We start from the raw sequence: 26,463 nt of genomic DNA on the forward strand, positions 1-26,463 counted from the left end.
TCTGCAAAAATCTGTCCTGGTCCACCCACGTTGACGCTACCACCAAGAAAGCACAACAGCGCCTATACTCCCTCAGGAAACTAAGGAAATTCGGCATGTCCACATTAACCCTTACCAACTTTTACAGATGCACCATAGAAAGCATCCTATCGGGCTGCATCACAGCCTGGTATGGCAACTGCTCGGCCCAGGACCGCAAGAAGCTTCGGAGAGTCGTGAACACCGCCCAGTCCATCATGAACCTGCCTCCCATCCATTGACTCCATCTACACCTCCCGCTGCCTGGGGAAAGCGGGCAGCATCATCAAAGATCCCTCCCACCCGGCTCACTCACTCTTCCAACTTCTTCCATTGGGCAGGAGATACAGAAGTCTGAGAACACGCGCGAACAGACTCAAAAACAGCTTCTTCCCCACTGTCACCAGACTCCTAAATGACCCTCTTATGGACTGACCCCATTAACACTACACCCTGTATGCTTCATCCGATGCCAGTGCTTATGTAGTTACATTGTATATGTTGTGTTGCCCTATTATGTATTTTCTTTTATTCCCTTTTCTTCTCATGTACTAAATGATCTGTTGAGCTGCTCGCAGAAAAATACTTTTCACTGTACCTCGGTACACGTGACAATAAACAAATCCAATCCAATCCAATCCAATCAGTATCTGAGGAGTTGCGAATAGTGCTGAGCATTTTGAAATCATCAGCGGACATCCCCGCTTCTGACCTTATGATGGAAGGAAGGTCATTGATGAAGCAGCTGAAGTTGGTTATGACTTGGCCACTACCCTGTGGAACTCCTGCAGTAATGTCCTGTAACTGAGATGATGGAGCTCCAACAACCACAACCGTTTTCCTTTGAGTCACGTTCCCCTTGACGCATTTTATTTGGGCTCCTTGATGCCAAACTCAGTCAAATGCCTCCTTGATGTCAAGGGCGGTGACTCTGACCTCACCTAATGCAAAAGCAAAATACTGTGGATTCTGGAAATCTGAAATAAACACAGTAAATGCTGGATATATTCAGCAAGTCTGGCGGTAACTGTGGAGAGGAACAGAGTTTTTTAAAATATATTTTTTAATTGAAAATTTTACATTAAAAACAAAATAATATGAAACAGTTAATTCAAGTTACAGGGCAAAAAGAACCCAATAAACAATTAAGAACCCCAATTAACCATTTTGGGCTTTGTATGGGCGGGCAAGTCCCCGCGAGTGAAGAGGGTGATGCTCGAGCGGAACTGGGGGGAAGGGGGGCTTGCACTGCCGAATTTCGGCAACTATTATTGGGCGGCTAACATAGCCAATGATAAGGAAGTGGGTGGTGGTGGTGGTGGGGGGGGGGGGGGGGGGGGGGGGGGGTTGGGGGGGGGGGTTGGGGGGGGGGTTGGGGGGGGGGGTTTGGGGGGGCGGGGTCAGCTTGGGAGCGGGTTGAGGCAGCCTCATGTAGGGGCACCAGTCTGGGGGCGTTGGTGACGGTGCCTCTGCCATTCCCGCCGGCGCGCTTCTCCACCAGTCCTGTAGTGGTGGCGGCCCTTCGGATCTGGGGACAGTGGAGGAGCAACGGGAGCATCGGTCTGGTCCCCGATATGTGACAACCATCGGTTTGCCCCGGGGAGGTTGGACGGGGGGTTTCGGGTATGGCGGAGGGTGGGGATTGAGCGGATGGGAGATTTGTTTTTGGAAGGGAGCTTCCCTAGCTTGAGGGCGCTGGAGGCCAAGTTTGGGTTGACGAGGGGGAATGAATTCCGGTATATTCAGGTGCGGGACTTTTTGCGCAGGCAGGTGCCATCTTTTCCACTCTTGCCACTAAGGGGGATCCAAGATAGGGTAGCGTCTAGAGGATGGGTGCAGGAGGGAAGTGTCTCGGATATTTACAAGGAGCTCATGGGGCAGAGGAGACACAGACCGAGGAGCTGTGGTATAAATGGGAGGAGGAGTTGGGAGGGGAGATTGAGGAAGGCCTGTGTGCAGACGCGCTGAGCAGGGTCAATGGGACTGCAACATGTGCCAGGCTTGGCCTGATTCAATTTAAGGTCGTCCACCGGGCCCACATGACAGTGTCCCGGATGAGCAGATTCTTCGGCGTAGAGGACAGGTGTGTCTCAGAGGACCAGCAGACCATGTCCACATGTTTTGGGCTTGTCCAAAACTTAGGAGATACTGGCAGGGGTTTGAGGACGTCATGTCTAGAGTATTGAACATAAGGGTGGCAATGGGTCCAGAGGTGGCGCTTTTTGGGGTTTCGGAGGCCCCGGAAGTCCAGGGGGAGAAAGAGGCCAACGTCTTGGCCTTTGCTTCCCTGGTAACCCGGAGGCAGATACTTCTAGCTTGGAGGGACTCAAAGCCCCTGAAGTCGGAAGCCTGGCTGTCAGACATGGCGAGTTGCAGCACGGTAGCACAAGTGGATAGCACCTTGACTTCACAGTGCCAGGGTCCGAGGTTCGATTCCCGGCTTGGGTCACTGTCTGTGCGGAGTCTGCACGTTCTCCCCGTGTGTGCGTGGGTTTCCTCCGGGTGCTCTTGTTTCCTCCCACAGTCCAAAGACGTGCAGATTAGGTGGATTGACCATGATAAATTGCCCTTAATGACCAAAAAGGTTAGGGGGAGCTATTGGGTTACGGGGATAGGGTGGAAGTGAGGGCTTAAATGAGCCGGTCCAGACTCGATGGGCCGAATGGCCTCCTCCTGCACTGTATGTTCTATGTACACTAAACCCTTTAACATCTGATGGTGACTAACTCTTTAAAAAGGAACTGAAGGCAGCAGCGTTGAGAAACATCCCGCTTTCCAAAGGCACTTTGCCGGGTTTTTTGTCCTCGGGGAGTTACTCTCCGCCCAGGCCGCACTTAGAGGAAAGGCTCCTCGCTGATTAGGGCGCCATTTTGTCTGGCAGCCCCAATCTACCCCCTCCTTCGTTCAAAGTGCCGCCCCCCAGCTCTTTTGACCCCCCCCCCCCCCCTCACCACCAGCAACCTTGGGGAGGCCCCTGGGAAACTCCTCTCATCCTCCCTCTACCTGGCAAGGCCTCCCAGGTCTGACCCCTGGTAGTACCAACCTGGGCATCCTGGCACTATCAGCCTGGTACCCTGGCAGTGTTCCTGACACCCAGGGTGGTGCTGCCAGGGTGTCTGGGTGGCGATGCCAAGATGTCCGAGTGCCAGGGTGCGACACTGCCCTGTCCCCAACCACCCGCGGGTCTCCAATGGCCTTGGAGACCCCCCAGGTGCCGTCATGATTGGTCCACGTAAATGGCACCCTGGCGAGGTCTCCCAGGCACAACCTTTGAGTCCTGGGCAGAAGATGAATCCAGCGCCCGGGTATTTAAATGATCCACATTGGGTACAAAGGGGCCGCTGAATCACGGCCAATATATTACTTAAACGCAAGACCAACCACTGGTAAGGACATTTAAAACAGACACCCGGATGAACTTTTTCACTGAAAGGGTAGAGAATAGCTTTGAATAGTCTACCGGATAATGTAGTAGACTTAAAACTTGCGATTTTCTAATCAACCTTATTTTAATGGGTTACGGCTGCGCGGTGGCGCAGTGGTTAGCACTGCCGCCTCACAGCGTCGAGGTCCCAGGTTCGATCCCGGCCCTGGGTCACTGTCTATGTGGAGTTTGCACATTCTCCCGTGTCTGCATAGGTCTCACCCCCACAACCCAAAGATGTGCAGGCTGGGTGGATTGGCCAGGCTAAATTGCCCCTTAATTGGGACAAAAAAAGAATTGGGCACTCTAAATTTAAAAAAAAAATTTTAATGGGTTACTATCATCACGAGAATAACACCAATAATAACGTTTGAGTTTAAGGATACAGTACTCATATGCTTTTGAATAACGCGATGGGGCCGTTCGGATTTTAATTATTATAAATGTATCCTTCATGGCCAGTGCCAAAGAACCTGCTCCTGTCTTTGATGCTCTTCTTTCTGAGGGAATACTAAGAGAGTTCTGGACTGTCGGAGGTTCCATCTTCCGGCTGATATGAAACTACTGTTCCGTCTTAGCTGGAGGTAGAACATCTCACAACGATTAACCCAACAAGAACAGGCGAGTGCTCCCGATGTCCGAGTTAACATCTATCCCTCAAACGACACAAGAACAAATGGTCGAGCCATTTATTTCATTGCATACTATGGGACCTTCACTGTGCACAAGTTGGCTGCTGCGATTCCGACATTTCAGAAACAGTGGCGACAGTTCCAAAGCACTTAATTGTTGTAAAGCATCGTGTGAAAGGTGCTATATAAATAAAAGTCTTTCTTTGTTAAGCTGTAACTGTCTTGTAAAGTGGTGGTGAGTAATAACTTTAAAACAATGGAATAAATAATGGCGAGGATTCTTTTTTTCCCCTCAGAGGAACCCCAGGAGAAAGAATTATCTGCCGAGGAGACTAATGAAGAAGCAGCAGAGGAAAGGTGGGATTTAATGTTCACTTTAAGGAGGGCTTACAAACGGATCAAAATTGCTCTGGTCACAGTGTGTTGCGGCATTATGTATTTATGAAGACTTCCCATTTGCTATTGGCTAATGGCATGATTGACTGGGTCAAGAAACCCCCAAATGATACCTTATGACAGTGTTCTTCAAACATTTTTCCGGCGACCCATTTTTACCAACCGGCCGACCTTCGCGACCCACCATTTTCACTTACCTTTCATGAGACAGGTGAGCCTGCTTGGTCCTCACGATCTCACTTGCTTTCTCGTCCAATGCCAATTTTCTGTATGGGGTGTTCATCAGAGGTCCTGGAGCTCACACCAGCACTGCTTTGTCCTGCCGTGGACTCTCTTGCGAAGCTCTCTCCAGCAGATTCAGTTGTGAGGTTCCGCCCTGTTTGTGTCTCTGGCCCTCTCTTCCTTAGTCCAAAAAGATCCGTCTTCAGTTCTTCACACAGTGCTTGCTGGCAGCTACAAAACGGAGGAAGCTCTCCTCAGTAATTTTGCAGCCACAGCACGTGACGTCAGTGACCTGTTCTCTGCCGCCACTTCTGGCGGAGGAGGCAGTCTGCCCCGCTGGGCTCTGGGTCTGCGCACCGCTACATCAGGTTGAGGGGGCCCGCTTGCATGGGATGGCCGGCATTCCTGAAAGCCGGTCGTGCCTGTTGAGTTCCTCTTTCCGCGATTGGGAATGCCGCAAGGGAATCGCTCCTCGACCCTCCTGACACCTGCCCGCAACCTACCCCTGGGTCGCGACCCTGAGTTTGAAACTGACTGCCTTATGACACCACACGGCAGTGACACAAAGTTAGCATTGTGCAGAACAAGCTTAAGACAAATGTCAAGATGGCAGTCAAGTTTGAACAGAGAGAGGGCTCTGAAGAAGAGTCGCACGGACTCAAAACGTGAACTCTGTTTTTCTCTCTCCGCAGATGCTGCCCGACCTGCTGAGTTCATCCAGCACTTTCCCATTTTATAACAGCTGGAACAGTTGTCAGAAGGTTGACACAGGTTGGCAGTGCTGGGGTGGTTCTCTGGGGATCCCCACGGCGCCCCGATCGCTATCAGACCCGCCCCACCAGAGTGACGGCTCGAAACCGCGCACCAAGTGTCAGGAAATCTGATCTGAAAACCCAGCTTTGCGCCTGGATAGATACACGCCGGTTTTCAATCAGAGACGAGGAGAAATCTTTTAACCGCAGAGAGTCGTGAGTCTCTGGAACGCCCATCCTCAAAAGGCAGTGGAAGCAGAGTCTTCGAGTATTTTGAGCTAGATAGATTTTTGATTAACAAAGGGGGTGAAAGGTTATCGGGCTCGCCAGGAATGTGGTTGTAATCAGATCAGCCATGATCTTATTGAATGGCGGAGCAGGCTCGAGGGGCCGAAGGGTCTCCTCCTGCTCCTAATTCGTATGTTTGTGTGAAGCCCTTGACCTTTGCAGCGAAAGGCAACAGAGGAACATGTTTACGTACATAACGATGTTTGCTCTTTATCGTTTTTCCAGGGAGGGTGAGGTACAGGAACTTGAAATTGAAGCCCCACCTCACTCGACTGGAAACAAATTTCCGTACGATGAGAACTTCGCCAAGGGCATGCTCATTTCCATTCCGTACGCTGCCACCATCGGAGGGATAAGCACCTTAACAGGGACACCACCGAACCTTGTCCTTGATGGTCAGATGAAAAGGTGATAACACATTTCTCATGCTCGGGTTCAAAAGAAAAAGAATATTCAAAGTTTAAAATGGCGTGGTCGCAATCACAGGCGCACGCGGCTGGGACCGGGGATATCTTGCGTTTGGTGCCGGGTTCGTGTCGAGTAAACAAGGCTTAGCCGAGGTGAGCAGGAGGGGGGAGGAAGGAATGAGCTAATGGCCCCTCCCCTGAGTGCTGTCCAGTGAAGGCCTGCTGGGGAATATACATGCACAGAGGTGGACTGAGGCCGCAATAGGGTTTCACTCTGACATCCTACTGATGATTGGACAACAGGCCATTGTGGCCTGTCACAACCTTACAGTTAGGCCATTCGAGACTGAAACCGGGAAACACTTATTCACACAAAAAAAGGGGTAGCAAAAATGTAGAATTCTCACCTCCCATTTCCCACCCTAAAATAAAAAAGCCTGTGCGCGGTGAGTCAATTCGAGCTTTCAGGATCTAGGCGGATTTTTATGAGGTAAAGACATTACCGGATAGGAATGAAAGGTGGTGAAACCGAGGTGAGGCAGGTCGGCCTTGATTTAATGGATGGTGGAAGAGGCTTGGGAGCTGAAAGGCCGGCTGCTGCTTTTAATATTGTCAGAATGACTCATCGCGGAGTAGCTGGCATTTATTGAAGGGCAGTAAGGGTCTGTCTCGAGGAATTTAGATAAGAGAATGGGATAAGTCGACAGAGTGGAACACACTGAAGCACGCTGTATTATTTAACAGTAAAATAATTTGAGGCAATTTTACAAATAAAGACAGGAAATCCTGGAAATGCTCAGTGGGTCCCGTAGCAGCCGCGAAGAGCGCAATGGATGAGATTTTAGAATAGAATCCATAGAATTTACAGCGTAGAAGGAGGCCATTCAGCCCATTGAGTCTGCACCAACCCTCTGTAGGGGCACCCTACCTATCCCCACCCTATCCCCATAACTTGGCACAGTGACACAGTGGTTAGCACTGCTCCCTCACAGCTCCAGGGTCCCAGGTTCAATTCCGGCCTCAGGTGACTGTCTGTTTATAGTTTGTGATGTGTTGGGTGCTCTGCTACACAGACGAACCAACACGGTTGCGGATGGTACAACTCAATTTTATTACTAACATATATTTACAGTGGTAAACTGGTTACTGAGGTTCGATCATAACCCTTGAATCTGTAGACTTATTCCTAACACTATCTTGGAGTGGCACTCAGCACATGGTGGATGTTTGAGTGGCTTGCTGTGAGCTCTGTGCCCTGAGCTGTCTCCTGCTGTAATGAGCGGGAAGTGTCGTGTTCCCCGTTTTGTAGTGTGTATGCTCTTGCCTGTGATTGGTTGTGGTGTTGTGTGTATATTGATTGGTCCGTTGATCTGTCCATCAGTATGTATGTATGTTTGCACCATGATGTTTACCTGAATATCATGACATCCCCCTTTTTTTACAAGAACATGTGCCTATGTGGTTATAAATAGAGATGTGTACTGAGTGCAGCTGAATGTGTGTGTGTGCAATATCTACAGCATGTACATGAGGCTAAACTATTTACAAGGGGCGATGTCAGGTGCGACATAGCAACGAGGTTGTACCATAAGACAGGGAAATGTTCAACGTCAAATCGAACTCCTGTAACGACAAGGAAGAACAGAAACATATTAACACAGTGGTCTTGTGAGTTCAATGTTCAAACAGGCTCATAAGTCCAGTCTAGTAGGTGGGCGACGAATTCGGGCTGACCGTCTCAAGGGTGGGTCAGGATCCACCGGCTGAGGAATGGGCCTGGCCACGGGCGACGACGGAATGGGCATGGTGGCAGGAAGCTCCACGAAGTCGACATCAGGAATAACAGGAGGGCGTGGTACCGGTGTAAGTTCCGTAGCGAGCGTGGAAGTAGGCGAAGAGCCTGCCGATTGCGCCTGCGAATGGAGCCATCAGGCATGCGAACCAGGAACGAGCGGGGAGCCACACGTCGGAGAACTTCGGCAGGTGCTGACCAGCTACCATCTGGTAGGTGGATGCGGACGTCATCTCCACGCGCCAGGGCGGGAAGATCAGTTGCCCGTGTGTCATATGCCATCTTCTGGCGAACGCGCTGCTGTTGCATCCTGTGCAGTACCGGAGCATGGTTGGTTGTGGGTACCAGAATGGATGGCACAGTGGTCCTGAGGGCGCGACCCATCAACAGCTGGGCTGGTAAGAGGCCAGTGGCTAGTGGGGCCGAGCGATAGGCAAGCAGGGCTAGGCAGAAATCCAATCCGGCAGCAGCAGCCTTGCAGAGGAGCCGCTTGACGATGTGAACGCCCTTCTCCGCCTTTCCATTGGACTGGGGATGCAGAGGGCTGGACGTCACGTGTGTGAAGCCATACGAAGCAGCAAAGAATGACCATTCCTGGCTGGCAAAACAGGGCCCATTGTCCGACATGACAGTAATTGGAATGCCGTGGCGAGCGAAGGTGTCTTTGCAGGCCCTTATGACAGCGGACGATGTCAAATCGTGCAGGTGTATGACCTCTGGATAGTTTGAAAAGTAATCAATGATGATTACATAGTCCCTGCCGAGCGCGTGAAAAAGGTCCACACCCACCTTCGCCCAGGGGGACGTCACCAGCTCATGGGGATGAAGCGTCTCAGGAGGTTGCGCCGGCTGAAACCTTTGGCAGGTGGGGCAGTTGAGCACCATATTGGCAATGTCATCACTGATGCCCGGCCAGTATACCGCCTCTCGGGCCCTCCGTGTGCACTTCTTGACCCCCAGATGGCCTTTGTGTAGTTGGTCGAGGACCAGCTTGTGCATGCTGTGCGGAATCACAATCCGGTCCAGCTTTAGGAGGACACCATCAATGACGGCCAAGTCGTCCCGGACATTGTAGAACTGCGGGCACTGTCCTTTGAGCCACATTCCCGTCATGTGGCGCATCACACGTTGTAGGAGGGGGTCAGCCGCAGTCTCCCGGCGAATACGGGCCAGACTGGAGTCGTCAGCTGGCAGATTTGCCGATGTGAAGGCCACCTGCGCTTCGACCTGACAGACGAACCCCTCCGAGTCGGGCGGTGTGCTCACTGCTCTAGATAGGGCATCCGCTATGATAAGGTCCTTTCCCGGGGTGTAGACCAGTTGGAAGTCGTACCTCCTGAGTTTGAGTAGGATGCGCTGGAGGCGAGTGGTCATTTCGTTCAGGTCCTTATGTATGATGCTGACCAGGGGGCGATGGTCAGTCTCAACGGTAAACTGGGGGAGACCATACACGTAGTCATGGAACTTGTCTATTCCGGTTAGCAAGCCCAGGCACTCCTTTTCGATCTGCGTGTAGCGCTGTTCTGTGGGGGTCATGGCCCGCGAGGCATAGGCGACCGGGGCCCATGACGCAGTGTCATCCCGCTGTAGGAGTACCGCCCCAATGCCGGACTGGCTGGCACCTGTTGAAATTTTAGTGTCACGAGATGTGTCGAAAAACGCCAATACCGGGGCTGTGGTGAGCTTAATTTTGAGCTCCTCCCATTCCATCTGGTGTGCGGGCAGCCACTGGAACTCCGTGGGCTTCTTGACGAGGTGGTGCAGAGCCGTCGTGTGGGAGGCAAGGTTGGGAATGAACTTCCCCAGGAAGTTGACCATGCCTAGGAAGCGTAGCACTGCTTTCCTGTCTGCCGGCTGCGGCATGGCTGCAATGGCGCTCACCGTGTCTGCATCCGGACGGACCCCTGACTGGGATATGTGGTCCCCCAGAAACTTCAGCTCGGTTTGGCCGAAAGAACACTTGGCTCGGTTGAGGGGCAGGCCGTTTTCCCGTATCCGCGCAAAGATGCGCTGGAGACGATTGATGTGCCCCTGTGGTGTGGTGGACCAGATGATGACATCGTCCACGTAGATGCGCACCCCTTCGATGCCCTCCATCATCTGTTCCATGATCCTGTAAAAGACCTTGGATGCCGAGATGATGCCAAATGGCATTCTGTTATAGCAGAACCTGCCGAAAGGAATGTTGAAGGTGCACAGCTTCCTGCTGGACTGGTCCAGTTGGATCTGCCAAAAACCCTTTGAGGCATCCAGTTTTGTAAAGATTTTAGCCCGGGCCATTTCGCTCGTGATCTCTTCCCGTTTGGGAATGGGGTAGTGTTCCCTCATTATGTTGTTGTTGAGGTCTTTTGGATCAATGCAGATCCGGAGCTCGCCAGAGGGCTTCTTAACACACACCATGGAGCTGACCCATGGCGTGGGCTCCGTGACCCGGGATAGCACCCCTTGGTCCTGGAGATCCTGCAGCTGCTGCTTGAGACGGTCTTTGAGTGGCGCTGGGACCCTGCGAGGTGCGTGAATGACCGGGGGTGGCGTCTGGCTTGAACCGTATTCTGTAGGTATAGGGCAGTGTGCCTATGCCCTCGAATACCTCCTGGTTGTGGGCGAGGAGCGATTGAAGCTGTGCCCTAAATTCTGCATCCGGGAAGTCTGATGTGCCTTCTGGAGACAGCGTGGACCCGTTGCATGAGGTGGAGAACCTTGCATGCCTGTGTGCCTAGCAGGGAGTCCTTTGATGATCCGTCTATTTCGAATGAGAGTGTGGCCGTGTGTGTGTTGTGTGTCACCTGGAGCTGGCAGGATCCCATGGCCGGGATAATGCTCCCATTGTAGTCGACCATCTTGCAACGGGATGGCCGAATTGGTGGTCTGACCTTCATGGCGTAGAAGGTTGACCGTGCTATGAGGTTGGCGGAGGCGCCAGTGTCCAGACGGAATGTTATCGGTGATCGGTTGACCGTTAGGGTGGCACACCATTCATCACCCGGATTGACGCTGTTCACTTGCATTGGCTGGTGGGTCCTGCCTGGAGACATCCGGTTCCTATCAATGACCACAACACGGAAGGCATCCCGGTCGTCTGTGTCATTGGTCTGGAAATCGTCTGGGCACGACTCGTAGTAAGGAGGCTGAATGGTCCGCACGTCCCTGCGAGGCTGTCGGAATTGGGGAGCATTGGCAGGTTGAGGTGCTCGACAGCAGGCAGCGTAGTGGCCCATCTTGCCACAGCGGAGGCATTGTCGGTTTTTTGCCGGACATTGCCGCTTTAAATGTGCGGCTCCGCAGTTGCCACATGCCGTGACGTCATGGCGTTCGTTGCGCCACCGCGCATGCGCAGTTCGGTCTTGCGTCGAGCGCCGATTCGGCCGCTTGAAATTGGGAGTAGCGGCTAGTTGCGTTTTCATGAAGGACACAGGCTTCGTTTGCGGAGGCTAGGGTGAGGTCTTTGATTTTGAGGAGCTGCGTGGGTTTCCTCCGGGTGCTCCGGTTTCCTCCCACAGTCCAAAGATGTGCTGGTTAGGTGGACTGGCCGTGATAAATTGCCCCTTAGTGTCCAAAAGGTTAGGTTGGGTTACGGAGATAGGGTGGAGGTGTGGACTTGGGTAGCGTGCTCTTTCCAGGGGCCGGTCCAGACCTGATGGGCCGAATGGCCTCCTTCTGCACTGTAAATTCTATGATTTTATGATTCTAACCCAATATCCCCATCTAAACCTTTGGACACTAAGGGGCAATTGATCATGGCCAATCCACCAAACCCGCACAACTTTGGATTGTGGGAGGAAACCGGAGCACCCGGAGGAAACCCACGCACACACGGGGAGGACGTGCAGACTCCACACATACAGTGACCCAAGCCGGGAATCGAACCTGGGACCCTGGTGCTGTGAAGCAACAGTGCTAACCACTGTGTAACCGTGCCACATTCCTAGTCAGAGGAACCTGATAGTTTGACAACTTAAAGCCAATTGAAATAGAAATAGAGATTGAGAGAGACATCGGGCATAATGCATTTTGTACAGAAGCGGCCAAAGGTAGGATTGAACTCCATTGCCTGAATTTCTCGTCCGTGAGGCGCACACACACACGGCAGGCCTCGAAGCAGGCGCGAAATGCGCTTCCAGCCGCGATTGGTCCCAGAGCGTGATTTCACCCTGGCTGGGCTAATTAACGGGGCAGCCAGCACAAAATGCATGATGGGAAAGGCCCCGCTCTGACATTTCATCCTGCACTGGATCGAAGTTGCAGTGAAAATGTAAAGGCCGCCTGGCCAATCCTCCTGCCCGCCTGCCAACCGGAACAGCAGGCTGGCCACGTAAAATTGTTTTCAATCCGTTCCCACCCCCCACCCCCCGATAGGCCAAATTGCCTTCTTGATTGTCAGCAGACTCGCTTCCAGCTCTTGTGCGTGCCCGCTGACTGAAATATTGCTTGAGTGCATGAAGACGTCGGGACATGCGTCTGCCCGAGCAGCGTAAAATTCTGGCCCGTGTCTTTTCCTGTCGTTTCTTATAAAGTTTACAGTTCTAGCATGGCAATCTCAAAGGCATAAGATTGAGTAGTCTCCCTATCCTGAGTATAAGCAATGGGCAAGGAGCAGGGGGCAGGTGGGCAAAGTGAGATAGCGGCACCAGGAGGATGCGAGCAAACGGATTTCCAAAATCACATCCTTATTTCCACTTTTCAATGTGCAGAATACGGGAAGTGCTTTAAAAGTTCCTGGGAAGTCATCAGCGGGAATCTCGGTGGGAGAATCCCCGGGGGGGGGGGGGGGGGGGGGGGGGGGGGGGCGGCGCAAATCCCGCCCCGCCGCCCCGACGCTGGCTGTCGTATTCTCCGGCGCCGGTTTTCGGGCGGGGGAGGGGTTCACGCCACACCGGTCGGACGCCGTTGGCAGCGCCCCCCCCCGGCCAATTCTCCGGTCCCCAATGGGCCGTGCGGCCTTCCATTTCTGGCCAGTCCCGCCGGCGTGGATTAGACTTGGTCCCACACGGCGGGGCCTGGCAGGTAAGTCGGCTGGGGCGGTACTCGGGGGGGGGGGGGGTGGGGGGGGGGCGCGGGGGGATCGGACCCCGAGGGGGCCCCCACAGAGTGCTGGCCCACGATCGGGGCCCACCGATCTGCGGGCAGGCCTGTACCCCTGGGGGCACTCCTTCCTTCCGCGCCGGCCCCTGGAGGGCTCCGCCATGGCCGGCGCGGAGAAGGGAACCCCTGCGCATGCGCCAGAACACGGCGGCGGTTCCACGCATGCGCGGGATCATGCCGGCTCTTTGGCGCATGTGCAGATGTGCGCAGTCCCTTCGGCGCCAGCTGGCGTGGCGCCAACCCCTCCGCCGCCCACCTAGCCCCCGGACATGTGGAGAATTCCACACTTTCGGGGGCTGTTGACGCCGGAGTGGTTCGCGCCGGTTTTCCCGCCGGCGTGGGGCTTGGTCCCCGGAGAGGAGAATCCCGCCACATGTCTCATCAATGTGTTCACACTAACGAGAAACCTTTCAAGTGTTCTCACTGTGGGACTGGGTTCAGGTGGTCATCTCAACTCACTGAACACCGGCGACTTCACAGTGGGGAGAGACCGCTCACCTGCTCCCAGTGTGGGAAGGGATTTACTCAGTAATCTAATGTGCTGCGACACCAGCGAGTTCACAAGGGCGTCACGGTAGCATAGTGGTTAGCACTGTTGCTTCACAGCTCCAGGGTCCCAGGTTCGATTCACGGCTTGGGTCACTGCCTGTGCGGAGTCTGCACTTTCTCCCCGTGTCTGCGTGGGTTTCCTCCGGGTGCTCCAGTTTCCTGCCACAAGTCCCAAAAGACGTGCTTGTTCGGTGAATTGGACATTCTGAATTCTCCCTCCGTGTAGCCGAACAGGCGCCGGAGTGTGGAGACTAGGGGATTTTCACAGAACCTTCACTGCAGTGAAGCCCACTTGTGACACTAATGAAGATTATTATTATTACTTGCAAGGTATCTAAAATGAGTGGTCAGCAATAAAATACACCAATGAATCCAACAAAGATTTCAGTAGAAGCTTATTTAATCAAACAGTGATTTGAATGTGAAACCTGCTTCTACAAGAACTGGTTGAGACAAACAGCATGGATGTATTTAAGGGAAAACTTAATAAGCACAGTGTAGTACCCTCAATAACGACACAAGAGTGTAGAATGGTAAATGAAGGCTTTAATAAGCAGATAACTAGTCAGTTACAGGGACGTGTGCTTCCTGAGTGCCACCTACAGGGCGTCACCTTATATATGGCTCCCTGGTGGGCGGAGCCGGAGGCGTAGTCTCCCAGGGTTCCAAACCCGGTCTTAAAGGGGCATCACCTACATGGTGTTAAGGGTACAGTAACCATTCATCACACACAGGAAAGTGTACAAACTAGTGAAGATATTCTGATTGGCTGAGCCACTATTTTGGTGGAGTATACGTGTCAATTGATGAATGGGCTGCTTCTGTGCTGTAAATGATATGAAATTAATCCTGAACAATGATATCTCCTTGACCCGTTTATATCTGGGTTCTTTTGTCAGCCTTTTTCCGAATTCGGACGAGTTGAGTTTTGGTTCCTGGTTCATGTTTGCCCTTCCTCTCTATCTGATATTCCTGATAATCGCGTGGATCTGGATTTCCCTTCTGTACGGAGGACTCAACCCAAGGTACAAGTTGGGATAACGCATACAGAACATAAATGTGGTAAACAGCAAGTTTTACGTTTGATCTGTTTAGTAAATACATTCGACAAGGCCGCATTTACAATTCTGCCTGCGGGAGCAATCATAGGGAATTTTTCTGCTCCGTTTATGTTGCTATCAGATCCAAGTAGTGGTGACCTCAAAACCATTGTCGATTGTCCTAAAAACCCATCTGGTTCACTAATCTGCCATCTTTACCTGGTCTGGCCTACAGGTGCCTCCGGATCCACATCACTGGGGTTGACTCTCACATGCCCTCTGAACTATCCTAGCAAGTCACTCATTTCAAGGGCAATTAGGGAGGGGCAATAAATGCTGGCCCAGCCAGCCACCACCACATCTCATGAAAGAATTAAAAAAAGAGGGCCTCATCTCATTTCCCATGTGTTGGTCTTAGCAGAGGGGTTGTGGCACTTCAAATGCATGGATAGGTAGGTAATTAAGCACAGTTCTTAAGGGATCATGGCCATCTCCCTCTATTAGAGAGGGACAATTGTTTATACATCTTGGGCGACACCACTTTACATTGAGTAGGTTAGTCCCAAGTCCACCTCAGCTGGAACAGGATTGAACTTGTGCTGTGGGTGTTAATCTCCGCCATGCGCGAGCCAGTTCACAGTTCAATCTAGCCCAGTGACAATAACACCAGGCCATTGCATTCCCTCATCCACTCTTTCCAAGCCCCTCACAATTTTGTAGATGCCAATTAAAGACAGATCCACATAATTTGTAACAGTGATGTGGCTTTCTGCCTCAATCACCCTCCAGATCCCCATCACCCTCGGGGTGAAAATTGCTCTCCTCAACTCCTGCCAATTTATTTAAATCTATGCCTCCTGGATATTGGCCTCCCCGCTAAAGGAAGTAGATTATTTTTTTTATTAATACATGGGATCGCTGGCCGAACCCGGGTCCTCGGCGCCGTGAGGCAGCAGTGCTAAACGCTGCGCCAACGTGCCGCCCTTTATTTTAGCGTTCTCTTGAGAGTTCTGGCATAGCATTTTCTCTCATGCGTCTCCAGAAGTTAATTCCGGTGATTTTAAATTTACAACTTTTTTGTTTGTACACATTTTCAATTTTTTTTTTTTAATCCCTTAGATCATTGATGAAGAAGAAAAATAAGGAGGAGGAAAAGAGGATGAGGGCTGTGATCCTGTCAGAATACAGACTGCTGGGCCCAATGACGTGCGTATTTACTGTAGCGAATGAGTTTCAGCATTGGCTGGAGCTGTCTGTGGTAATAAAGCAAGGATACCAAAGTCAACTGGGGACCGTTAAATTTGGTGCTCCTTTTAGATCTACGACTGCGAAACCTGGGACCTATTCAATGAGCTTGAACCCACAATTTCAAAAGGGAGGCAAAAGTCTTGAATTTATATAGCGCCTCTCATGATCACTAGCTGTCCCAAAGCTCTTTACAGCCAATGGAGTCTCTTGGAAGGGCGGCCACGGCAGCCAATTTGTGCACAGCAAGCTCCCACAAACAGCAAGGTGCTAATCCCTTTGGTGTTTATTGGCTGGTACATGCAAGCCAAGAGGGTGGCACAGTGGTTAGTACTGCTGCCTCTCAGTGCCAGAGACCCGGGTTCAATTCCAACCTCGGGTGACTGTCTGGGTTGGAGTTTGCACATTCGCCCAGTGTCTCTGGTTTCCTCCCACAGTCCAAAGATTTGCAGGTTAGGTGGATTGGCCATGCTAAATTGCCTCTTAGTGTCCAAAGACTAGGTGGGGTTACAGGGATGGGGGTGGAGGATTGGGCTTGGGTGCGATACTACAAGTGAAGATACAATTGTGCTCAGTTTGGATGTCTGAATATTCATATCTGGAAAGCTACCACTCACACTGTCTAGCCTCATTCCGAGCCTTGAATGAAGTAATGGGAGGTTTCTAGTTCTGAAAGAACCACACCACAATGGACAGAATGTTTTCTCACCCCAACTCCACTTTTATTTCACAAATATCTCACATCTTCCTCCACTGAGGCTGCTGACCTCTTCCAAGGCACTCAACACCTTCCAAAAGTGGCCATCGTCATGACTAGCCAGGCAGTGAGTGTTGGTGTGCCATTGAACTACAGGCGGAGTCAAAACCAAGCTTATGCCTGCTCTCACCAACACCAACATAAACCTCCTGCAGGGATTGTTTGCAGCACAGTCGCAAACTGGAGCCCAAATCGGCTCCCTCTGCTTAACTTAGGAGAAAAAAAGTGACCAATGATAATTAATGCTGCAGCCATTGCCTCAGCTAAGATTACCAAACACAACACAGACAGGAATCTAGCTTCGATCTATCCTGGTATGACTCCACTGGTTTCAAATTAAGCCACCCAAGGAACAGGGAATGCAGCAAGTTGAAAAGCAAAACCCGATGACTGAAAAATTGCAATATTTGATTTTGTCCCTCCAACCCGTCTCTGCAAAGAGGGAACATGAACTAACATGTAACATTCAGTCAGGCTGCCGAGCAGGGGGGAAAATCCAAGGCTGGGATTCTCTGGGTCTGCTGAAAGGCCGGCTGATTTTAGGCCGGCTGATTTTAGGCCGGCTCGCCGCATGCCCCAGGCGGTTCCACGACAACGAGGCCAGAAAAGCCCGGTAAGTAAGTCTGCTAAGTATGAAAGGTAGGGGAATCACCTCATGGAACAGGCAGTCCTGGAACCTGAGAGCTAGTGACCAAGCTGTTCGGGACTGTTTGCAAGTCATGTTGTTGAACCATTTGCTGTCTTCTTGAATTTTCTGCTGGACACTTGCACTTCCCTCCTCAATACTTCGCCACTACTAATCCAATACTACGCCAATACTACACTAATACTAATCCAATACTACGCCAATATTACACTAATACTAATCCAATACTACGCCAATACTACACTAATACTAATCCAATACTACGCCAATACTACACTAATACTAATCCAATACTACGCCAATACTACACTAATACTAATCCAATACTACGCCAATATTACACTAATACTAATCCAATACTACGCCAATATTACACTAATACTAATCCAATACTACGCCAATACTACACTAATACTAATCCAATACTACGCCAATACTACACTAATACTAATCCAATACTACGCCAATACTACACTAATACTAATCCAATACTACGCCAATATTACACTAATACTAATCCAATACTACGCCACTACTAATTCAATACTATGCCAATACTACACTAATACTAATCCAATACTACGCCACGACCAGTCCAATATTACGCCAATACTTGGCCACTACTAATCCAATACTACGCCAATACTACACTAATACTAATCCAATACTACGCCAATACTACACTAATTCTAATCCAATACTATGCCAATACTACACTAATACTAATCCAATACTACGCCAATACTACATTAATACTAATCCAATACTATGCCAATACAACACTAATACTAATCCAATATGCCAGTACTACAATAATACTAATCCAATACTACGGCACTACTAATCCATTACTATGCCAATACTACACTAATACTAATCCAATACTACGCCACGACCAGTCCAATATTACGCCAATACTACGCCACTACTAATCCAATACTACGCCAATACTACACTAATACTAATCCAATACTATGCCAATACTACACTAATATTAATCCAATACTATGACAATACTACACTAATACTAATCCAATACTACGTCACTACCAGTCCAATATTACACCAATACTACGCCACTACTAATCCAATACTATGCCAATACTACACTAATACAAATCCAATACTATGCCAATACTACACTAATTCTAATCCCAAACTACGCAACTACTAATCCAATACTACGCCAATACTACACTAATACTAATTCAATACCACGGCAATACTAATCCAATACTATGCCAATACTACACTAATACTAATCCAATACTATACCAATACTACGCTAATACTAATCCAAAACTATGCAACTACAAATCCATACTATGCCAATACGACACTAATACTAATCCAATACTAATCCAATACTATGCCAATACTACACTAATACTAATCCAAAACTACGCAACTACTAATCCAATACCACGCCTATACTACACTAATACTAATCCAATACTATGCCAATACTAATCCAATACTATTCCAACACTACGCTAACACTAATCCAATACTATACCAATACTACACTAATACTAATCCAAAACTACTCAACTACAAATCCAATGCTATGCCAATACGACACTAATACTAATCCAATACTATGCCAATACTAATCCAATAATATGCCAATACTACACTAATACTAATCCAAAACTACGCAACTACTAATCCAATACCACGCCTATACTACACTAATACTAATCCAATGCTACGCCAATACTAATCCAATACTATGCCAATACTACACTAATACTAATCCCATACTACGCCACTACTAATCCAGTATGCTAATACTACAGTGTTACTAATCCAATACTACGCCACTACCAGTCCAATATTACGCCAATACTATGCCACTACTAATCCAATACTATGCCAATACTACACTAATACTAATCCAATACTACGCCACTACCAGTCCAATATTACGCCAATATTATGCCACTACTAATCCAATATTACGCCAATACTACACTAATACTAATCCAATACTACGCTACTACCAGTCCAATATTACGCCAATACTACGCCACTATTAATCCAATATTACGCCAATACTACACTAATACTAATCCAATACTATGCCACTACCAGTACAATATTACATCAATACTACGCCACTACTAATCCAATGCTACGCCAATACTACACTAATACTAATCCAATACTACGCCACTACCAGTCCAATATTATGCCAATACTATGCCACTACTAATCGAATACTACACCAATACTACACTAATACTAATCCAATACTTCGCCAATATTACACTAATACTAATCCAATACCAGACCAATACTAATCCAATACTATGCCAATACTACACTAATGCTAATCCAATACTATGCCAATACTACACTAATACTAATCCAAAACTATGCAACTACTACTCCAATACTACGCCAATCCAACACTAATACTAATCCAATGCCATGCCAATACCAATCCAATTCTATGCCAATACTACACTAATACTAATCCAAAACTACGCAACTACTAATCCAATACTACGCCAATACGACACTAATACTAATCCAATACTTCGCCAATACTAATCCAATACTTTGCCAATACATCGGCAATATTAATCCAATACTATGCCAATACGACACTAATACTAATCCAATACTATGCCAATACTACACTAATACTAATCCAATACCACACATTGGCTGGTTAGCACGGGGCTAAATCACTGGCTTTGAAAGCAGACCAAGGCAGGCCAGCAGCACAGTTCAATTCCCGTACCAGCCTCCCCGAACAGGCGCCGGAATGTGGTGACTAGTAACTTCAGTAACTTCATTTGAAGCCTACTTGTGACAATAAACGATTTTCATATCATTTCATTTCAATACTACAGTAACACTAATCCAATACTATGCCAATACTACACTAATACTAATCCAATACTATGCCAATACTACACTAATACTAATCCAATACTATGCCACAACTAATCCAATACGACGCCAATACTACACTAATACTTAGCCAATACTACGCCAATCCGACACTAATACTAATCCAAAACTACGCAACTACAAATCCAATACTATGCCAATACGACACTAATACTAATCCAATACTACGCCAATACTAATCCAATAATATGCCAATACTACACTAATACTAATCCAAAACTACGCAACTACTAATCCAATACCACGCCTATACTACACTAATACTAATCCAATGCTACGCCAATACTAATCCAATACTATGCCAATACTACACTAATACTAATCCCATACTACGCCACTACCAGTCCAATATTACGCCAATACTATGCCACTACTAATCCAATACGACGCCAATACTACACTAATACTAATCCAATACTACGCCACTACCAGTCCAATATTACACCAATATTATGCCACTACTAATCCAATATTACGCCAATACTACACTAATACTAATCCAATACTACGCCACTACCAGTCCAATATTACGCCAATGCTACGCCACTATTAATCCAATATTACACTAATGCTAATCCAATACTACGCCACTACCAGTACAATATTACGTCAATACTACGCCACTACTAATCCAATACTACGCCAATACTACACTAATACTAATCTAATACTACGCCACTACCAGTCCAATATTACGCCAATACTATGCCACTACTAACCGAATACTACACCAATACTACACTAATACTAATCCAATACTTCGCCAATATTACACTAATACTAATCCAATACCAGACCAATACTAATCCAATACTATGCCAATACTACACTAATGCTAATCCAATACTATGCCAATACTACACTAATACTAATCCAAAACTATGCAACTACTACTCCAATACTACGCCAATCCGACACTAATACTAATCCAATGCCACGCCAATACCAATCCAATTCTATGCCAATACTACACTAATACTAATCCAAAACTACGCAACTACTAATCCAATACTACGCCAATATGACACTAATACTAATCCAATACTTCGCCAATACTAATCCAATACTTTGCCAATACATCGGCAATATTAATCCAATACTATGCCAATACGACACTAATACTAATCCTATACTATGCCAATACTACACTAATACTAATCCAATACCACACAGGGGCTGTTTAGCACGGGGCTAAATCGCTGGCTTTGAAAGCAGACCAAGGCAGGCCAGCAGCACGGTTCAATTCCCGTACCAGCCTCCCCGAACAGGCGCCGGAATGTGGCGACTAGTGGCTTTTCACAGTAACTTCATTTGAAGCCTACTTGTGACAATAAACGATTTTCATTTCATTTCATTTCAATACTACAGTAACACTAATCCAATACTACACTAATACTAATCCAATACTATGCCACAACTAATCCAATACGACGCCAATACTACACTAATACTTATCCAATACTATGCCAATACTACACTAATACTAATCCAATACTACGCCACTACTACTCCAATACTACGCCAATCCGACACTAATACTAATCCAATGCCACGCCAATACCAATCCAATTCTATGCCAATGCTACACTAATACTAATCCAATACTATGCCACTACTACACTAATACTAATCCAAAACTACGCAACTACTAATCCAATACTACGCCAATACGACACTAATACTAATCCAATACTACGCCAATACTAATCCAATACTATGCCAATACTACACTAATACTAATCCAAAACTACGCAACTACTAATCCAATACTATGCCAATACTAATCCAATACTTTGCCAATACTTCGCCAATATTAATCCAATACTTTGCCAATACATTCCAATACATCGGCAATATTAATCCAATACTATGCCAATACGACACTAATACTATGCCAATACTAAACTAATACTAATACAATACTACGCCACTACTAATCCAATACTACGCCAATATGACACTAATACAAATCCAATACCACACAGGGGCTGTTTAGCACGGGGCTAAATCGCTGGCTTTGAAAGCAGACCAAACAGGCCAGCAGCACGGTTCAATTCCCGTACCAGCCTCCCCGAACAGGCGCCGGAATGTGGCGACTAGGGGCTTTTCACAGTAACTTCATTTGAAGCCTACTTGTGACAATAAACGATTTTCATTTCATTTTATTTCATTTCAATACTATAGTAACACTAATCCAATACTCTGCCAATACTACACTAATACTAATCCAATACTATGCCACAACTAATCCAATACTACGCCAATACTACACTAATACTAATCCAAAACTACGCAACTACTAATCCAATGCTATGCCAATACGACACTAATACTAATCCAATACTACGCAAATACTACACTAATACTAATCCAACACTATGCCAATACTACATTAATACTAATCCAATACAATACTACGCCAATACAACACTAATACTAATCCAATACTACACCAAGACTACACTAATACTAATCCAATGCTACGCCAACACTACACTAATACCAACCCAATACTGCGCCAATAAGAATCCAATACTACGCCAATACGAATCCAATACTATGCCAATACTAATCCAATACTTTGCCAATACTTCACCAACACTAATCCAATACTTCGCCAACACTACACTAATACTAATCCAATACGAATCCAATACTTCGCCAATACTTCGCCAACACTAATCCAATACTATGCCAACACTAATCCAATACTACGCCAATACTACATGAATACTAATCCAATACTACGCCAATACTACACCAATACTATGCCAATACTACGTCCATACGTCATCAATACTGTGTCAATACTATGCCAGTACAACGCCAATACTACTCCACTTACTGGCTCCAATTGTCTTTCCAGATTCGCTGAGATTTCTGTGTGCATGTTCTTCGGCCTGTTTGTGATTCTTCTCTTAACGAGGGATCCCAAGTTCGTGACAGGCTGGGCATCTGCTTTTCGACGCAGGTAAACAAATAAGCTCTTGATTGTGCTCCCGTCCGTTACAGGCAATATATAAATATAAGTTGCTATTGTGAGCAGTGGTGAAAGGCAGTGCACCCACCCCACCCTACTGCCTTATTGTTAGTACATTCACAGCGTTCAGGAGCCTTTCCAACACCCCAGTTGGATGTCTCCCATTTCAAAAAGAAATGATTGCCTTGGATTTTGGCGTCGCTGGCTGGGCCAGCATTTATTGCCCATTCCTAATTGGCCTTGAGGGGGGCCAATTTAAGAGTCAACCTCATTACTGTGGGTCTGGAGTCACATCTAGGCCAGATCAGGTAAGGACGGCAGATTTATTTACCAAGAAGGGCTTTAGTGATCCAGATGGATTGTTACGACAATGTTCACCATTAGACTTTTAATTCCAGATTTTTATTCAATTCAAATTGCACCATCTGCCTTGGCGGGATTCGAACCTAGGTCGCCCCCAGAGTATTACCCTGGGTCTCTGGATTCCTAACCGAGTGTCGACACCACTGCACCACTGCCTCCCACCTCTGCTTCGATCACATCTTTATTGTTTGATGAGAAAATGTTTTTTTTCCTGATATGTTATTAAAATCCCGTGATCAGTGGTGGGGACAAAATTAACCCTCGCTTGGTGGGAAAGCATGGGCTAATAACTGACCATCAGCAGATGTATTTACGAATGGTTGTGCAGTTCTCAGTAACCTCAATTGAGTTCGTTGATGAAGTAACAGAGGGTTGATGACCATTAACATTCTACACATGAACTTTCACAAGGAAGGACTGGAATCTTCCAGTATTGCCTGCCCCAAGTCAGCGGACTTTGGCTGATCCATCATTCCTGCCCAGGATGGGACTGGAACATCCCGGCCAAAGAGTTTGATATAAAGTGTCAAATAACAGATTTATTTGGAAAGGAGAAGCATGTGGGATTAAAAGAATGATGGGGTAACTGAGGTATATAATTGTGGGTGGTATCTAATGGCGGTGACAGAGGGTCTCAGCCACCTCCTGAAGAGCCAGTGAGAGTCCGATGCTGCCTCCTCTGGGGAGGACCCACTGAATTGGGTTGTAGCATTGATAGCAAACCAGTTTAATCCTTGTCGCCTGTTTAATAAGGACGGGGGATTCCACACCGTGTAAGAATAAAGAACTTTGGTTTATTTACAGTTATGCTATATACAACTCCCGGTAGATCCTTACCAGGTCTCTCAGCCTTACTGGCTGACCTTTTATACAATGCTGAATTGAGTTCCCACACCCCCCCCCACCCCCCCCCCCCCCCCCCACCCCCACCAAATGGGGGAGCTCGTACTCCGCGAGAAACACAGGGAAGATAATCAGTCCAAAGATGTGCAGGTTAGGTGGGGTTATGGAGTTACAGGGATAGGGGCCAGGGAGTGGGTCAAGGTCGGGTGCCCTTTCAGAGTGTCGGTGCAGACTCGATGGGCTGAACGGCCTGCACTGTAGGCATTCTATTCTATGGATTTTCAAGACCCAAGAACTCAATACGGGGAGCAACGTTGTTCCCCTTCCCGTAAAACGCAGACTTTCATCCGTTCCCACAGCGAGGCTTCTTGCCTAAGGTCAGAGGCTCATAGCTTGCCGGGCACCAATCCACATCAAGCATAGCTGACCAGGATTCTCTCCCGCCAATACCACCTGCTATTGGCGTGTTGAAAGGATATAGCAGGTTGACACTCAACCTGTTTGGCCAGGTTATGAACACAGCCTCCTCCTTGCCCATCAAGTTCTGGGACGGGACTCAAACTCAGAGCTTGTGACTCAGAAGCAGGCTCGCTACCCACCAATATGGGGAGAAGGGTCAGTATTATTCTTGTCCCCAGCATAGGTTTATGTGGCAACTTATATTTTCATAGAACCTAAAGTAATGTCAAAAGGCTGATTCAGAAAATATATACATGTAAGCTAAAGAAAAGATGATGCAAGAGTGGTCAAAGAAGAGGCGTTTAAAGACATCTGAGGTCATTGGAGAAGCAGAGGAGTTTAGGGAAGAAATCCAGAGCATGGGACCTGAGGTGGCGGAAATCATAGCAACTCATGGCATTGTGAGTGGAGGAATAACTGAGGCACCAGTGTCAGAGGAACAGAGAGTTTGTGGGGAGACATTGTAGGGTTGAAAAAGATACCAAGATGCGAAGCCATGAAGGGACTTGAACACGAGGATCACTTATAAATCTGAGGCATTGAGGAACTGAGGATCAGGGGAGGGATAGGTGGTGGTTTTACTGGGACTTGGTGTGGATTTCAATACAGGCAACAGAACCTTTGACGAATTGAAGATGAAGTGGGCGGAGGTTGGAAGGCCAGCCCAGAGACCGTTGGAACAGTGGAGTCTAAGGATTGCAAAAAACAGTTGCACAGAGGGTTTTTAAAAAAATGTTTTTTTATTGGGTTTTTGAACATAGTATATTTTAAAAATAAATTTAGACTACCCAATTCATTTTTTCCAGTTAAGGGGAAATTTAGCATGGCCAATCCACCTACCCTGCACATCTTTTGGGTTGTGCGGGCGAAACCCACGCAAACACAGGGAGAATGTGCAAACTCCACACGGACAGTGACCCAGAGCCGGGATCGAAACTGGGAACTCGGCGCCGTGAGGCTGCAGGGCTGACCCACTGCGCCACTGCGCTGCCCAAACATAATATATTTACAGTTATGTACACAGAATGAGAGGTCGGACAGCCAGTCTGCAGCTTTGGGTGCATTCTACGGCGGGCGATCAGGGAGGCAAAGGCAAGGGCGTCTGCCCTCCTCCCCAGGAATAGATCTGGCTGGTCTGATACCCCGGAGACTGCCACTTTCGGGCATGGCTCCACCCTCATCCCCACCACTTTGGACATTGCCTCAAAGAAGACTGTCCAGTACCCATCAAGTCTGGGACAAGACCAGAACATGTGGGCGTGGTTGGCCGGGCCTCCTTGGCATTGTTCACATCTATCCTCCACCTCCGGGAAGAATCTACTCATACGGGTTCTTGTTGAGTGGGCTCTATGTACCACTTTTAGTTGCGTCAGGCTGAGCCTTGCGCTCGTGGAGGTGGAATTGACCTCATGCAGTGTTTCGCCCCAGAGTCCCCAACCTATTTCAATCCCCAGGTCTTCCTCCCATTTCTTTCTTGTTGCGTCCAGTACGGTGTCGGCCCTTTCTACCAGTCGTTCATACATGTCGCTACAGTTCCCCTTATCTCGGATGCTTGCATCCAGTAACTCTTCCAGTACTGTCTGTCGAGGCAGTTGTGGGTATGGCCTTGACTCCTTTCGTAGGAAGTTTGTGAGTAGCAAGTACCT

General features: G+C 48.1%; 1 protein-coding gene across 1 annotated transcript in view; it reads left to right on the plus strand.

Moving 5' to 3' along the window:
• Window positions 1-26,463, plus strand: part of LOC140428557 (Na(+)/dicarboxylate cotransporter 3-like) — a 67,030-nt gene that overhangs the window by 12,054 nt on the left and 28,513 nt on the right. Inside the window, exons 4-8 of the mRNA XM_072515160.1 lie at window positions 4,371-4,431; window positions 5,958-6,140; window positions 14,462-14,587; window positions 15,722-15,808; window positions 23,039-23,143. Of these exons, the coding sequence (XP_072371261.1) occupies window positions 4,371-4,431; window positions 5,958-6,140; window positions 14,462-14,587; window positions 15,722-15,808; window positions 23,039-23,143 (562 nt within the window). The remainder of the gene's footprint in view (window positions 1-4,370; window positions 4,432-5,957; window positions 6,141-14,461; window positions 14,588-15,721; window positions 15,809-23,038; window positions 23,144-26,463) is intronic.

The sequence above is a fragment of the Scyliorhinus torazame genome, chromosome 8, assembly GCF_047496885.1.
Source record: "Scyliorhinus torazame isolate Kashiwa2021f chromosome 8, sScyTor2.1, whole genome shotgun sequence".
In the NCBI taxonomy this organism is placed as follows: Eukaryota; Metazoa; Chordata; class Chondrichthyes; order Carcharhiniformes; family Scyliorhinidae; genus Scyliorhinus; species Scyliorhinus torazame.